Source organism: Eriocheir sinensis, chromosome 12 (genome assembly GCF_024679095.1).
Source record: "Eriocheir sinensis breed Jianghai 21 chromosome 12, ASM2467909v1, whole genome shotgun sequence".
NCBI lineage: Eukaryota > Metazoa > Arthropoda > Malacostraca > Decapoda > Varunidae > Eriocheir > Eriocheir sinensis.
In genome coordinates this window covers 23,524,028-23,537,107 of record NC_066520.1, presented here as the reverse complement: position 1 = coordinate 23,537,107, position 13,080 = coordinate 23,524,028, and the positions used below count along the sequence as shown (strand labels likewise).

The 13,080-nt window shown below is 47.8% G+C and overlaps 2 protein-coding genes across 3 annotated transcripts; one reads left to right on the top strand and one right to left on the bottom strand.

Moving 5' to 3' along the window:
* Positions 1-7: 7 nt before the first annotated feature.
* On the top strand, positions 8-5,689 carry LOC126997661 (S-methylmethionine--homocysteine S-methyltransferase BHMT2-like). Its single transcript, XM_050858890.1, has 8 exons — positions 8-385; positions 880-1,009; positions 2,852-2,961; positions 3,067-3,258; positions 3,385-3,544; positions 4,136-4,306; positions 4,613-4,841; positions 5,427-5,689. Exons 1-8 carry the CDS (start codon positions 236-238, stop codon positions 5,518-5,520), a joined length of 1,236 nt encoding a protein of 411 aa, XP_050714847.1. The 5' UTR covers positions 8-235; the 3' UTR covers positions 5,521-5,689.
* A 7-nt stretch (positions 5,690-5,696) lies between these two features.
* Positions 5,697-12,835, bottom strand: LOC126997659 (clotting factor B-like). Of its 2 annotated transcripts, none has more exons than XM_050858887.1 (6): positions 12,195-12,835; positions 11,361-11,475; positions 10,791-10,970; positions 10,000-10,140; positions 7,254-7,388; positions 5,697-6,884 (listed from the first exon to the last, which is right to left on the bottom strand). In XM_050858887.1, exons 1-6 carry the CDS (start codon positions 12,273-12,275, stop codon positions 5,875-5,877), a joined length of 1,662 nt encoding a protein of 553 aa, XP_050714844.1. In that variant the 5' UTR covers positions 12,276-12,835; the 3' UTR covers positions 5,697-5,874. The 2 variants fall into 2 exon arrangements, with proteins under 2 accessions (XP_050714844.1, XP_050714845.1); XM_050858888.1 differs by having other exon boundaries at positions 5,698-6,884; positions 10,791-10,967.
* Positions 12,836-13,080: the final 245 nt, after the last annotated feature.

The window sequence follows — 13,080 nt, the reverse complement described above, 5'->3', positions numbered from 1 at the left end:
ATGAACGTTTTCCAAGGCCAGAGAGGATCTACGTCGGGTTGTCACGAGTGGTTGTCCCGTTCACCGTGCACAGGCTCGTTATAGTCGGTCTCTGGGTACTGGCGGGACCTTCACACACGCAGAGCTTTAACCACTGGGCTACTGGAGCGGTGTGTGTGTGTGTGTGTGTGTGTGTGTGTGTGTGTGTGTGTGTGTGTGTGTTATCTGACGGGCGCGAGTGTCCTTGGGCCTATTAATGGTCGCCGTCCCCCCTTCCGTCACTCACTCGCTGGGTCCCGTCAGTCGCCTCCCACTCCCAGCGACAGATTGCTCCACGTCCTCGTCGGGGCCGCACAACAACACACCTCCCAGCACGGACATCGAGACAGGAACCATGAGTCGAAAGGTAGGTACAAGTGAAGGTACAAGTAAGTAAAGGTGCGGGTAAGTAAAGGTAAGTATCCGGCTGCAAGAAGCCTGACATCCCTAAAATAGTGTGACACGAAGCATCATGAATCGAAGGGTTAGTCAAGCTCAAGGGTGGCAGAAGAAACCTCTCGCGTGCCCTTAAAACACAGCGAAAAGAGTTAACTATAAGCCGAAAGGTACGTCCAAGGGTGCGAGAAACCTGACACTGGCCCTTAAAACATAACCACGTGACCCTTAAAACATAGAGACAAGAACTATAAGCCAAAAGGTACGTCCAGGGCTGCAAGAAACCTGACACGAGCCGCCAAAACATTCACGTATCGGTTTTGTGTGTCCATATGGCAAATGTCCACAGTCAGTATTAAGGTTTAAGCACCAGGGATTCATTATGTCACGGTTGCTTGTTGTCCATATATTTAGTATTGTGTCCGTTCCGTCTGTGTGCCGAGCTGAGGCCGAACCGTCCTGCAGGGCCTACTGGAGCGCCTGAAGGAGGGGGTGGTGGTGGGCGACGGCGGGCAAATCTACGCGATGGAGAGACGAGGGTACGTGAACGCCGCGCACTGGACCCCTGAAGTGGTGGTGGAGCATCCTGAAGCCGGTAAGTTGATGGATAGGGATGGAGGGTTAGAGAGGAGCGGCATGGCTGGCAACACACACACACATACTCCCCCATCACAGCACGCCGGGGGTATACAAATAAGGCACCTGATAAACAGAACATCAGAACAGTTGGGTCCTTCACTGAACTGACCTGCCATCTGGTGGCCCTGCTGGAGCCGCTGCCAGAGCCAAGCGCTGCGGCATGCTGGGGTCCAGCGAGGCTTATCTGATATTCTTCTGTACCAAACCAGCAAAATATCAGTGTTATAATGGTCACTATCATGTTTACATAAAGAAATCTGAGTGCAGTACATTGTTCATGTCGTTATAATGACTATTGTTGGCAAAATCAGAGCATTCATCGACATATCCTCCAACACCCAATCCCGTGGTTAATAGGAATGCATCAGTGCGGCCTCTTGGCAGATATTTCCTTCATGCAATAAAGGAGAAGTCAAACAAGTCTGGCATGGTGTCATGCTCTCAAAATCAGATGGTAGTGGTGGAAGGTAGTGTTGGAGATTTTGCCACTCACCATTCCTCCGGCTGGCACGCCGCTGCCTCACACACGATGCATTTCTCTGTCCCTCCAATCAGAGCGTGGGAGGCCTTGATCTTGGTTCGGGAGGTTGTTTACAATGCTGCTAAACATATCGTACGCTGCCGGCAGCAAGTATTATACTTATTTCATTTTTCTCATTTAAATTAAATTACATATATCTTTAGCATCTTATAATATTACATTCACTGTATGGAACTTTAAAGGAACAACATAGAGCATGTGACGATTGTTTATGCATGAAAAACTATATTTAAATTTCCTGTTTCTTGCATTTCCCCGTTTCTTAAATACCACTAGTAATTCAAGTGTCTATACCGTAGCTATTAGAAAAATGTGATTTCTAAATAATAGCAAAAAACTATCAAGAAAAATAATTTGAACGTACGCCGCATGCATATTAATTTTTGGTAGTTCCAGCAGGGCCACCAGATGGCAGGTGTGTTCAGTGAAGGACCCAATTAATGAGCCTATACCATCCACATGTAGACTTCTGTGGTCTTTCCTTTTCCCCATTCAGCACTAACCTCTTCTAACTAAACCCTCGATTATAAAAGAAAAGAACTAGAGAAATACTAATATATGAACCTGGGTATATAGGCAAGGTTCAAGTCCCACAAACACATGAGTCTTCGATTATTTACTTGTAAGGCCCTGCTAGCTGTTTTTCTACTAATAGTTTGTGGGAATTAGTCAGCTTGCCACACACTACTACACATGCTGCCTATACCTATCAATGCCTTACATACTACCTTCTAGGGCATTACTATGAAGGGCCACGGCGTACCTTCGTGCATGCAAATCCATAATGCCCTTAATCTAATCTCGTCACTTTATTCTGAAGAGTTCGTGTGCATTCTTTGCTTATCACCATTACAAGACACTATTTCGATGAGCCCGTCACTTGGTTTTATCGGCAAAGTTGTTGTCTAGTTCCACGGCTTGAAACTTGGATTATATGATGACAAGGGTACAAGTTGTAGCACTCGACAGACAGAATTTCATGTCCAAGTACCAAAAAGCATGTGTGAGTGATCTCCAGGGACTGAGTTACGCATTTAAACCCTTTCCCTGATGGCTATTTTATGTCCAAGTACCAAAAAGTATGTACTAGTGATCTCCAAGCGCTTAGTAGCCCATTTAAACCTACTTTCGGGTGGCTGTTCCCCCATCAGTGCACGTAATCCCTGTCTGCGGTAATAACGTTGAGGCTGTAGATCTAAGAGGACAGTCAGTCACCGTATACTGAAGCTCACGTCAACCAATCTTCCCCTTCCCCAGTGCGGCAGCTGCACCGGGAGTTCCTGCGAGCGGGCAGTGACGTGCTGCAGACCCTCACCTACAACGGGAACCAGGAGAGGCTCAACAGGTCCCTGGGAAATAAATACACGGTAAGCTCCTTCCCCGCCTCTTAGTCAGCCAACGGAGAGCTGTGTGGGAAGCTTCATGCACTATTTATGTTTCTGATGACACGCGTCCTCATTCATGTTGTCCAGGTACAAGAGATCAACGACGCCGCGTGCCGCATAGCCCGGGAGGTGGCAGACGAAGGGGGCGCCCTGGTGGCGGGCAGCATCGTCAAGTGCCCGTCCTATGCTGAGGGCAAGGGCAAGGCCGCCGTCCAGGCCCAGGTGCGGCAGCAGCTCCAGCCGCTCATTAAAAACAAGGTGGATTTCGTCATCCTTGAGGTACGTATGTTTCCATGAGGACTCGAGCCACTGCGACACCTTGTCACTATTATATAGCAATGCCTGCACACCCTCCCACGCTACGCAGTGCGGGAGATGGACATGGTAATCGAGGTCTTGTTGCAGTTCATTTTCTACGTAGAAGAGATGGAGTGGGCCATTGAGGAGGCTCTCAAGACGGGGCTGCCGCTGGCCACCACGCTGGCCATCTGTGACAAGGGCGACATGGCCGGAGTCCCGGCAGGGGAGTGTGCCGTCAGGATGGCCAAGGCCGGAGCGCGGGTGGGTGAGTGAGACGATGATTGTTTCGGGAAGGTGAGGAGAGGGAGGGTTGTGTGCCTGGTGCAGCGTGGCAGGGGAGTGTGCCGTCAGGATGGCCAAGGCCGGAGCGAGGGTGGTTGGGTGAGGCGACGACTATGTCGGGAAGGTGAGGAGAGGGACGGTCATGTGCCTGGCGCAGCGTGGCAGGGCGCGGCGAGGCAAGAGATGAAGAAGCCTCGGATTCTGTACGTAGAACATTCGGTTGCTAGGCGCTGACAGCTGATGATGAGATAAGGACAGCAGGATATGTATTTATAACTTATTATCATTTGCAAATGTACTCATTGCCAAACTCACGACACATTCTTCGTATTCCAAAGGAAAATCGAGAGTTGGGTCATTTTGGAGGTACAAAGTGACAGCTTTGTGGGTGTTACGACAATATCAAAGCTGCCGGCCAGTTGCTCTTTATCTGTGTCATGACAACCACCGCTGCTCAGCCATAGGTTATTCTGACTCCTGTCTCTCGAACTGCCTGGTAACAATGTTTACAATTATTGTTCCCGCCGGTGCCTTTGTCTTGACCAGTGCCTGACCTTCGGTTGTTGACCCGCAGTGGGCGTGAACTGCTTGTTCGATCCCGACACGACGGTGAAGACCATCAAGGCCATGAAGGACGCCCTGGACGCGGCGGGACTGAGCCCTTACCTCATGACGCAGCCCAACGGCTTCCTCTGCCCCGGGGTGGGCAAGCAGGGCTACCTCTCCTGCCCAGAGTTCCCCTTCGGTGAGTGTCGCGGCGGGGCATCCAACACGGGACGTCATATCATGTGCAGAACTAACAGATGGACAACCTGAGCAACGGAGAGGCAACTTAGGCATTGCAGAAGTCAGGGGAGATAAAGAACCTCATGAAGGGATGAAGTTAAAACCTCTGCTGAAACACATTGCAGTACACTAACATCAGCAGGAGGTGGGCGGCGTTAGGAGTGGCCTAGGACTAGCAGGAACTTCTTATGACGATGACGGTGACGGTGGTGGCGGCGTGTGGAGCGGAGCATGGATGAGGCCTAACCTGCCGTCCCACCAACAGCTCTGGAGTCGCGGCTGGTGACCAGATTTGACGTCCATCGCTACGCCCGCGCCGCCTATGACCTTGGGGTGCGGTATCTCGGCGGCTGCTGCGGGTTTGAGTCCTATCACATCCGTGCCATCGCCGAAGAGCTGGCGAAGGAGCGGGGCAAGCTGCCACCCGCCAGCGAGAAGCACCAGCCATGGGGGAAGTCCTTGGAAAACAGCAACTATGAGTATACAAGGCGAAGGTGAGGTGGGGTCAGGCTTTTCGGAACCATTCGGGGGAAAGTAGCGGAGAATATCACGTGTAGAGCACCTGGTACACAGCGTTCAACTTAAGGTCTTGTTTGTGATGGGACAGGAGGAGTCTGGTGGGTTTTTGGGATTCAAACCTCCATTAATTATTATCAGAGGCAGGACCTTCATATTCCCGGACCACACCCAACTGTCTTCTCCTATTGTAAGCATTCTTAGTATATCCTTCTATTATTAAAGCATATCAAGCAAGACTCCTTTATATGAAGTTCAATTCTGTGCTCTCTCTATATCATTAGGATTCCCCCAGTTGCTAACTCTATATAAATATGCTCATTGTCTGCCCCTCACACACTACTCTTCTCGCGTGCATGTATGTGTGTGGGGTGTGTGGGGAAGGGGCTTTGATTAGAGAAGTAAGGAACTCTTCAATTTGCACACAACAACCTGTACTAAAGACAGACGACCCCATCAGTGGCTCGTCCAGGTGACTGGTCTTTTCATTTCAATCGTGGACGCATGGCAAGAGGGTGGCTCAGCTAGCAATGCAGGATAAACATTTAGCACTTGGTTCACAGGGCTGGCCGCGAGTACTGGGAGAACTTGGTGCCTGGCTCCGGCCGCCTTCAGCCTCCCTCACACGGCTACGACCCCAAGCCAGAGGAAGACTGACACCGTGATGCTTGACTCCCTGCCCTCCGCTTTTCCTAACTCCGTGGCTCAAGACATGTTAAGCAGTGACCAAGATCTAAGAATAGAGGTGCAGCTCGGGGTTAAAGTATGAGGGGTCCAAAAGGGGTTCTCTGTTATTCCACACAGAATGATGAAATTTGTTACATTATACTGCCTTTTATTTCCCTTAGAATCTCATAGGCGTAGTTTTATTTGGGTCCTTGGTACTAGAATTCTTATAATGGTAACACGTTTATTGAACACCGATTGGAGATGACAACTGATATTGTCAAGGAGGATAAAAGTAAGAAAAAAAAAAACATCGCCGCTTTTCTTCCCCAAACAATGAACAGTTCAGGGGCAGTAGACGGCGTCCTGGGTGTTTTCCCTTATCCAGCTGAGGTATTTGCTGATTCGCGAGTACACGCCAGGGATGCCCGGCCTGGCGCACCCGTCACCAAAGGCAGACAGGCCCACCAGCACGTGCTGGTCGCCCTCCACCACGGACAGCGGCCCCCCGGAGTCACCGTTACAGGAGTCCACCCCTCCCGCATCCGTTCCGGCACAAATCATCGTTTCCGTGATGGTGAAGAAGGCGACCATGATGCTCTCACATGCCGCTTTCTGCAGGATGGGTATATCAGCCTCCCTCAGAATGTTCGGCAGCGCCCCGCCCTCCTCCGTGGCGCCCCAGCCCACCACGGTGCCAGAGTCGCCTCCGTATGTGTCATCATCGTTGGCAGGTAGGCAGACAGGACCTATTTCTGGTGCCGTGAGATCCAAAGGTTGCTCCAGCTTCAGGAGAGCAATGTCGAAGTCAACGTTGACGATGCTGAAGCTGTCAAAGATGATGGCCTCTTCCACGCCGACTTTCATGGTCACGCCGGGCACGTCGTCAGCCGTCGAAGTCTGGTCGTGGTCCGCGATGCCCACCGTGATGTCGCTGAGGGGTATACGCTCCAGGGTGTCGGGGTTGAAGAGGCAGTGGGCGGCGGTGAGGATGTACCGGTCGTTGATGATGTTCCCGGCGCAGTCGTAGAGAGAGTCGCCCAACACGTCCAGGCCCACCACCCACGGATACTTGTTCTGTGGCTGCACCTGCTCGCCCCCCACGATGCGGCGGTCGTTGATGATACCGCACCTGCAGGCGGCCGCGGGGGTGGTGGTGACGGCGGGGGTGGTGGTGACGGGCGGGGTGGTGCGGATGGGAGGGGTGGTGACGGGCGGTCTAGTAGGAATGGTGACGGGTGGTCTGGTAGGAATAGTGACGGGCGGTCTGGTAGGAATGGTGACGGGCGGTCTGGTAGGAATGGTGACGGGCGGTCTGGTAGGAATGGTGACTGGCGGTGTAGGTTTTGGCTTTTCTGGATGGGGACGAAAAGAATGTTACGTCTTTCTCTTTTCCAGTCATACCTTTAAGAACCTGAGTCAAGGCAACTGATTGTATTTTGTATTAGGGAAAAGTAAGAGAAAAAAGCCACCTTTCTTTTAAGAGTGGACGTGTGCTCCCCATGATACGACTACTAAATGAAATGGTGCGTACGATTTGGCTCTGAAAACTTAAGCTGAGACATAGAAACAAACTAATCATGACACTAGAAAAAAACAACAACAACTGATCACCATTCTTTATCCTGACTTCTGCTAAACTTTTTCAGAGTAGACGTGCTTTCCCTAACACGAGTATAAACTGGGATAGTGCGTACGAATTGGGGAGTTCAATAGACACTCACCAGGGACGCAGCAGATGCACCCTTTTCCCTGGCACGCCTTTTTGAGAATGGATCCGCACGAGGGTTTGGACTTCTTAGGGGTGCAGACGCCGTTGACACTCTTGCATTTGAGGGAGGGCTCACAGTTCACCGGGCCTACAGGGATGCATCGAGAAGGGAGGGTCATCGTTATATTCTGAAACCTTCAAACCCAAGCTCACATATTAATAGTTGGACAAGGCGTTCGTAGGAGTTGAGGGTCTTGCCATGGGTAACTCTATGATTTTAGGTGTGGTTTGACGCTTCACCGCTTCACTTCACCGGGCCTACAGGGATGCGTCGAGAAGGGAGGGTCTTAGGGTCATACTCTGAAACCTTTAAACCCAAGCTCGCATTTTAGTAGTTTGACAAGGAGTTGTGGGGGTCTCTCATTGGGTAGTTTTATGATGCTAGATGTAGTTTGACGATTCCTCTGTACCATGAAACTAGAAAAAAAAACCTCATGAGAACCCGACTAATCTCTATTGTGGCCTTTGGTAATAGTTGATGTGAGCGGAGAAAAACGTCTGAAAATATCGATATCTTTTGAGGCCTTTGGTAGAATTTGATGTGAGCGAAGGAAAACGTCTGAAAATATCGATATCTTTTGTGGCCTTTGGTAGAATTTGATGTGAGCGAAGGAAAACGTCTGAAAATATCGATATCTTTTGTGGCCTTTGGTAGAATTTGATGTGAGCGAAGGAAAACGTCTGAAAATATCGATATCTTTTGTGGCCTTTGGTAGATGTTGATGTGAGCGAAGGAAAACGTCTGAAAATATCGATATCTTTTGTGGCCTTTGGTAGAATTTGATGTGAGCGAAGGAAAACGTCTGAAAATATCGATATCTTTTGTGGCCTTTGGTAGAAGTTGATGTGAGCGAAGGAAAACGTCTGAAAATATCGATATCTTTTTTGGTCCTTGGTAGAAGTTGATGTGAGCGAAGGAAAACGTCTGAGAATATCGATATCTTTTGTGGCCTTTGGTAGAAGTTGTTGTGAACGAAGGAAAACGTCTGAAAATATCGATATCTTTTTTGGTCCTCGGTAGAAGTTGATGTGAGCGAAGGAAAACGTCTGAAAATATCGATATCTTTTTTGGTCCTCGGTAGAAGTTGATGTGAGCGAAGGAAAACGTCTGAAAATATCGATATCTTTTTTCTGAAAAATATCGTATCTTTTTTTTGGTTTTGTAGAAGTTGATGTGAGCGATGAAACTATCGATATCTTATCGATATCTTTCATCGATATCTTTTGTGGTCCTTGGTAGAAGTTGATGTGAACGAAGGAAAACGTCTGAAAATATCGATATCTTTTTTTTGGTCTTTGGAAATAGCTGATGAGAGAGACGGACGCGTATGAGATTACCAGTCACAGTGTCTTAGTAACAGGGAGGATTATGTAAGTGGAAAGAGTTAAATAAGAACGGTGAAAACAACGACTTGAAACATAAGGAAAACTGTGTATGGTATGATGCAAGAGGTATGCATATGTACAGTTGCCGCAGGTGAATAAGAACTTAGTTGAAGGGAATATAGAAAAAAAAAAAACCCCACACACAAAAATAGATAGATAAGTAAACAAATGAAGGAGTAGGATACAGTAGAGGGCGAGTTACCATACAGCGAAGGTCGGTAGATAAGAACTGAACAAAAAGCAAACATCAACAAAAAAAGTAGACACATAAATCAACAAGGTGAATACGATACATAAGGCTGGACAGGCAGGGCTCAGGCAGGGCTCGTTAGCTATTACACCTGTGGCTGATTAAAGATGGATGATGTTGAGGGAGATAATGCGTACACTATTTCCTTATTGACTGGTGCACCTGTTGGATGGAGGCTGTTGACCCGCTAGCCTGGAGCACAAAGCCACCCCATAGAGGTTATCACATGTGTTGACTCTCGCTCCGGCCCAGCTTTGACGATATTTTATTTTATTTTCCATTTTTTTATTTTTTATTTTTTTTACGTCTACGCCTATAGCGCCGGTAGGCTTGCTTGAGGGGCCTGGCTGGTAGTCGGTCCCAGCTCGTATTGGCGCAGGCAGGTGTTTATAGTGGCGCTATCTTTTCTTATATCTCTCTTATAGTAGGTAAGTAGAAAGGGGAGGAGGGAATAAGATAAGTAGCAAGGGGAGGAGGGAAGTAAGGGAAGTGGTAAGGAAAGAGGGAAGTGGAGGAAAGAGAAAGAGAACCATGAGAAGGATCTGACCTACCTCTTAATATCCTCACTCAGGGCCACGGTCACAGTTCGCCATGATGGGTGACTAAGCCTTCAAACCAGTACCAAGGACTTCGAAAATTCCTTGTATATTGGGTTCATGTCCATTTTCCGAGGCCAAGGAGATTAACCGGGTTTTCTTGGGTGTTTTTTTTCCCGTTCAAGGTGCAGGAGTCGGGTAAAACTATCACTAGGATCACAAAACAGTTCTTGGCATACTCTCCTTTTTATACGAGCAGTGATTGGCGGACTTTTTTCTCATTTATCTTTACCCTTGAGCTGCTTCCCTTACTATAAAAAAAAGAATAGCTGCTTTTTTTTTGCAACAAAGGAGACAGCTCAAGGGCACAAAAAAGGAAACAATAATAAAAAAAAGCCCGCTACTCGCTGCTCCTAAAAAGAATCCAAAGAGGTGGCCGAAAGAGGGATCAATTTCGGGAGGAGAGGTGTCCTGATACAGGGTGTGTGTGTGTATGTGTACGTGTGTGTGTGTGTGTGTGTGCTTACCCGGGATACAGCAGGCACATTTCTTCCCCTTGCAGCCTTCCTTCACGACCCGGCCTTTGCACTTCTTGCCCTTCCCCTTACTGATGCATTTTCCCTCCATGGCCAAACACTTCTGGGTCGGCTTGCACTTCTTCTTCTTTTCTGTTGGGGAGTTTGGGATGAGTTCTTAATTCGAGTTCATTCGCTTCTTCTTTCGACCTAACTTCCATCACGAGTAAAGCATCGACACTTTTATTTAGTAGTTTTGATTATCTTGTTTTGTTCAGTTTTCTTGGTCTTCTTTTGTGAGAGTCTTATAAGTCTTTTCTATAGTTCTGATTTGTTCCTAGCTTGCCTTCCTCACAGCGAACACACACACACACACACACACACACACACACACACACACACACACACACACACGTTCCCCCCCCCCCCCTCCCATACACTAACCGGAACGCATACATACAATTCTCTCTCGACGTGCATGACATATCAACGGACCGACCGACCCCCAACTGTGTCTCAGAACTAGAAACATCTATTTGATTCTGGGTCAGTCACGGTTCAGGGCGCTTACTAAATAGAATAGGTAACGAGGTCGTCCTGAGGAGTGATGGAAACATACATATAACCTACAAATTAAGACTACGTGGATGTAATATAAGGCCCCAAAATTTATCTGGTAACAACTACTATGGACCAACTACTACTACTACTACTACTACTACTACTACTACTACTACTACTACTACTACTACTACTACTACTACTACTACTGCTGTTCCAACAATCATTAACAAGGGTCTTACTTTCGATGCAGCAGACACACGATTCGCTGTCACATAACTTTTTGAAGGCGTATTTGGAAGGGGGACATACGGACTTCAGGTCGGCTTTGGGGACGCACCTTCCTTGCATCTTCAGGCACTTCCTCGTTCCTTTACACGTCCACACTCTGCTGTCCGTAGACTTCATGTTTCGGGAGGCTGCTGGAAGGCGCTGAGTTATTAGACACGTAAGAATTGTAGAGGAACGTGGTTATAAGCTGCAGGAGTTCAGTCTCAAGAGGTCTGACTTTTATAACTAAGCAGTCGTAAAGCAAAAAATCATGAACGACACTGCTATAAAAAGAGTAATGACAACACCTAAAGTTTACCATTCATCTACACTAAGCTCTCGCATCTAACGAATGCATATACAAACAAACTTTAATCCTTCCAAGATATTGAGCAAACTGATAACCATTCTCTATTCTGGCAACAGTGAATTGAGAGAGAGCCTCCAGCTAAACTTTTTCAGAGTGGACGTGTGCTCGTTAGATGCGAACTCGGTAGATCATACAGTATTTACCCTCAAAAGCACAGAGAGAGGACACTCACCTTCCACACAACACAGCTGGGAGGTCTCGGCACACTTGTACTGATTGAGGGTAGAACAATCACCCTTTGCGTTTTCAACCTCCAAACACTTGCCGCCTTCCGCCTCACAGCTGTCCTGCAAAAGCGGTACAAACATTTGTGGAATTATAAGCACGTGAGAGAAAAAAGGAGGTACTGAATGGTCTGCAGGAATTCACTCACGAGGATATAGAGCAGAATAAAAGAAAAGGAGTCCACATTCATACTTTGGAGAAATCTAACTTATGTATCAGGAATTTCACCGCCCAGGCTGCGTGAAAGAAATAGATAGAGAGATGCTAAATGGTCTGCAGGAATACACTCACGAGGGTACAGAACAGAACTAAAGAAAAGGAGTCCACATTCATTCCTTGGAGTAATTTAAAGTATATGCATTAGGATTTTTACCGACCTGGCTGGCAGAGAGAGAGAGAGAGAGAGAGAGAGAGAGAGAGAGAGAGAGAGATACTAAATGGTCTTCAGAAATACAATCCCAGGAGGGAACAGAACAGAATCAAAGAAAACATGAAAACCACTTTCATTCCTTGGAGTATTCTAACGTATTTCCACCGGCCTGACCGAGTGAAAGAGAGAGACAGCTAAATACTAAAAGGCCTCCAGGAATACATGCAGTCTCAAGAGGGTACAGAAAAGAATTAAAGAATACCTCGACTCCACGTCCATTCTTCTAAGTAATCTGAAGTATGCATCATGATATCCACCGCCCTGAGTGACATTCTCATTTCACGCCAAGCCGGTGGAGCTGAGGGCAACGACACCGCCCTACTGGAGGTGGCAAACACACATACAACCTACCTTGAAGACAGGGAAAGTGGAGGAGGAGGAGGCGAGGCAGGGCAGCGCCGCGGCCAGAACCAGGGCCACCAAGACCTTCATTGGGACCAGTGTTGCTTGTTAGAACCAAAAGGAAAACAGAAGAGGCGAGGCAGGCGTTGTTATGGAGCGAGGATATCTTTTCTCGCTGATTAACTTTGTATTTGAGGGACGAAACGAACCTCTGATGATATTCTTGCTTATTCACTCTTTGTCTCTTCCTTGTGTGTAATTCAAGAGGTCAAGATCGTATGAATGTTTACAATGCCATACTTTTCTTCATGGGGGGAGCAGGACCCGCCTCAATGGTTCTTTTCTCTCTTCTCTTTTTGGTCCAGTGTACTTCAAGCGGTCAGGATTATATGAATGTCTACAATGCCATGCTCTTTCTTCTCCATGGGGGAAGGGAGCAACCACGACCGTCCCCACTCAAGGGTTCTGTTCCTCGTGTCTCTTTTACCGCCTCTCGTAAACACGCCCAAAGGCTCTCTGGACGCATGTGCCTCTGCCTTGATCAAACGAGGCGAGGGAGCAATGTGTGGAGTGTTCCCTTCCCTCGTCACCTGTATATGATATTTTACGACACAGTCATGACAACAGGTGTGTGTGTGTGTGTGTGTGTGTGTGTGTGTGTGTGTGTGTGTGTGTGTGTGTGTGTGTGTGTGTTCTCGAAAGTGGCAGATAAATACGCACACTTGTTGCGTATATTATGTATACGTGTATGTCTGTACTCTCCATGATAATACCGCTGTGTGTGTGTGTGTGTGTGTGTGTGTGTGTTCTCGTAAGCGGCAGATAAATACGCACACTTGTTGCGTATATTATGTACACGTGTATGTCTACTCTGCATGATTATACCACTGTGTGT